At 60.7% G+C, this 3,515-nt stretch overlaps 1 protein-coding gene across 1 annotated transcript in view; it reads right to left on the minus strand.

The window, feature by feature from the left end:
• The window catches only part of REXO1 (RNA exonuclease 1 homolog), a 27,810-nt gene extending 27,271 nt beyond the window's left edge, over window positions 1–539 (minus strand). The window contains exon 1 of the mRNA XM_026035157.1: window positions 400–539. Coding sequence (XP_025890942.1) covers window positions 400–539 — 140 coding nt within the window. The remainder of the gene's footprint in view (window positions 1–399) is intronic.
• Window positions 540–3,515: the final 2,976 nt, after the last annotated feature.

Raw genomic sequence — 3,515 nt, forward strand, 5'->3', positions numbered from 1 at the left:
AAGTTATAACTGGACCCTTCGAAAACCGAAATCAGATAATAAAGAAAAGCCCCTTTCAAGCTACAGCGCCTTGAAAACCTTCAGCTGCGGCAGATGAAGAACTAAAACCCAACCGTTGAAACTCCGCCTGGTTTTAGTTGAGCTTTAGCTCAGCTGGGCGCCGCAGGCCCCACGCGGCGGCTCCGGGACTCGGACACCTGCAGCTCCACGGAACAACCCAGCCCGCCCCGGGTTCTCGAGCAGATCCTCTCTTGAACAAAAAGCCCTGAGCCCAGAGAGACCAAAATCCTTAAGCCTAGACCCGCCAGGGCCAAATGCGCTTCGCTACGCCCCGGATTTCGCTCCCATTAAATGAACGGCTGCAACGTGGGTGCTCAAACCTGACGTGGGCGCCCAAACCTGAGGCGGGTGCCCCAAACCTGACGCGGGTGCCCGAAGCGGTTGCCCGGGGGAGGCGGCGCGGCTCCGGAGGGCTCACCTGGGCTCCCGGGCTCCCGYGGGCTCCGGGCGGCCGCCAGGCACTGCAGGTACTTGTTCATGCCGCGCTCGGGCGCTGGCGCCGGCCGGGCCGTCCCGCCGCCGCTTTGGGGCCGCCCCACGAGCGGGGCAGGACCTACCCGGGCCAGGTCCCGCCTCGCTGGCACCCGGTGCTGCCTCCCTTGGGGCTCCACAGGCCGCTGGGATCTCTCCGGCAGGATCTAGTGGAGCTCGCGGGACGGGCCAGCTGCTGGGAAAGCGCTTGGGAAATCCCGGGCTTGGGAATTTCCCTGCGCGCCGCATGGGAAGGGGGAAAAGTATCAGAGGAAGTGCTTAAATGTGAGGGAACATCAGTGCACAGAGGTGCCCGCGAGGCTGGATGTCCACTGAGGTGCAAGGGGATGCGGCGGCACCGCTGCTCCCGTCGGAAAAATGGGAACGCAGATTCGCTCCCCCATCCCAAGGTAACATCCAGGTACCTACAGGCTGCCAGGGGGAACAAGCAGCCTCCAGCGGGCACCAGCGGCGGCTGTGGGGCACAAACCACCAAGCCCAAAGCGCAGGAAGGTGCCCGTGGACGAGGGGGCAACAGGAGGAACGTTGCCCCTCGGCACCATCCAACAAAACGGCCACCTTGGGCTCAGCCCTCGCCGGCGAGGACCCCAGGCAAATATCTGTAACACCCCACTGCTTAAAAATAACACTGAGACTTAAAACATGGGATTTCAACTAATTCTGCAGCGCCTGCAGAGCTGGGCATGTTGGGGTAAAACCTCCCCACAGGCCCCGGGCCTTCAGGGGAATGGTTTCAAGGCTGGGCGCCGAGAGGCTCCGCTCGCCCATCCTGGCGCTCCGGCAGGATCGGAGCAGGGGGGTCTCGCAGCTCCGGCCCGGCTCCGTCCTCCTGCCCCAGGCTCTCGGCGCCACCTCTCGGGCACCTCCTGACRCCACCATCCAACAGCGGCGGCGAATCCCGAGCGCTCCCTTTCCTTGGGATATTAATGAGAGGCGCATTGTGCTGCTTTTATGTCTTTGAGCACACACAGAGCCTGGATTTGGGGCAGAGAAGGGGAAGAAAAGCAGAAAAGAGAGACAGGGAGGCCTGTTCGTCTGCTCAAGAGCCGCTGTGGGGACTGCGGGCCGCCCTCGCCGCCCTCTCATGCTGCAGCTTTTAAAGGCCCTTCACACACATCCAGTAATCGTTTTATCCTGCTCAGAAGCCGGTGGATTTAGTTGTTCTGTAGAGGAGAAAAGCACTTTTAGCCAGGGCAGGACGGCAACACATGGGCTCCAGCTCCCTGATCCAGCAACGTTCCCCAGCCCACCCGGCCTTGGAGAGCGACGTACGGAAAACAGGGATCACCTGCACTACGGACACCTTGGCACTTGGCTCCCTGCCAAGCCCATGGCCACGATGGAGCCTGGGGACGGAGAGGAGCCAAGAAGCAGCAGTGGGACCCAGCGCAACCCGCTGGATCTCCCACCAATGCCTGGCAAAGATGCCGGCAGCGGCTCCCGAAAGCCAGAGTCCAGCTGCAGAGCGAGGGCTGCACCGTCAGCAGCCCAAGTCCTACCAAAAGTYTGGGGTCACCACTAGCCCCAAACCGACCCTCGGGGGCGACATCGGCCTCCAATCTACCGTCTCAGCAGCCTCCTCCTTCAGACAYGACCCTTTTCCACGGCCCCTTTTGCAGCTGCCAAAAAGCGGGGCCAGYGTCACAGCTCGCGCTGCTGATCCCACCTGCCTTGCAGAAAAGAAAAAAACTCGAGTTTTTCAAGCTTATATACGGAGCAACATAATTAAAGGGGTTCCAAACGCCCGGGGGCATTCCCACACGGCTAATTATAAATAAATAAATGTGAGGATCGGACAAGCAGCTTCCCTTGCAGCTCCCGCGCAGACGGGTGCCATTCGCAGGGCTCCCAAACGCCCCAACGTCCCTCCAAGCTGGGTGAGCGCCAGGAAGCCGGAGGAAAAGGCGGGAACACTCGCTCTGCACCTACAGGATGAAGTTGAGCTATAACAGGACTTAAATATAATGGTAAAGGGACATTTTGCTCCTGCAGACACCAGGTATTTTATATCACGCCCCCAAAACCCCTGGGGAAGACGGCACTTTGCAGCACGTTCCTAACTCCTGCTTTTCTCAGTGCAAATCTACACAGAAAGACACAGCTGGAGCGCAACCCTATGGCTGGGCGGAATTCCAAGCTGCCGTTGCCTTGGGAAAGGGCGGGATGAAGGCGGGAGCCGCAGGGGAGGCCGGAGTAGCGGCCCAAGCCGCGGGGCCGGTGCCATGAGGTGCCCAAGGCCAAGGCAAAACGCGATGAATTAACTGCCTGGTGCCCCTGGGTCGTCCCCAAGCCACAGGCGTCATCCCCCCCACTGAATTCAGCTCCGCTCCATGGAGAGCTCCGGCAGCAACGGGAATCGGAGACGCTACCAAGACCCGCGCAGACTTTCCAGGCGCGCGGGAGGTTTTAACCAAAGGTTTAAAGCCCAGCCCCTTGGTTTTCCCCTCCAAACCTGAAGTCGGTCAAAAGCCAGACCCGGTCCCGGCTCTTTTCTTTAGCAGCGGTGCTGGGGGTTGACCAAAAGCTGCAAATCTAGCGCCAAAATGGAGGCCATGCAGATACCTGCGTTTAAGCTGGAAAAACTCATGGAAAGGCAACCATATCGCCAGGTATCCGCAGCGAGCGGCACCCACCGTGAGCCAGCAGCCTGAGGGCTCTGAGAGGGATTCAGACGGTCCCTAAAAGGGGCAGCAGTTTTGAGATATTTCACTCACTGATGCRCCAACAAGCAGCTTCGCTCTTCGTTTCCCCCCCGGGAGGAGGAAAAACGGAGGTTTTTTTGTTTTGTTTTGTTTTTCTGCAAATAAAACGTAACGGCKGGAGGGGAACGGCGCGGCTGGGAGAGGAGGCCCCGCGGGCTCCCGCTGCGGCCTGGCCCCCCGCGAGGACCCCGGCAGCGCCGCGGCCTCGCCCCAGGCCTTGCCCGGCCCCACGAGAGCCCCCGGTACCTGCGCCGTGGGCGA

Source organism: Nothoprocta perdicaria, unplaced genomic scaffold, assembly GCF_003342845.1.
Source record: "Nothoprocta perdicaria isolate Ctin4 unplaced genomic scaffold, notPer1 scaffold_157, whole genome shotgun sequence".
Lineage (NCBI taxonomy): Eukaryota > Metazoa > Chordata > Aves > Tinamiformes > Tinamidae > Nothoprocta > Nothoprocta perdicaria.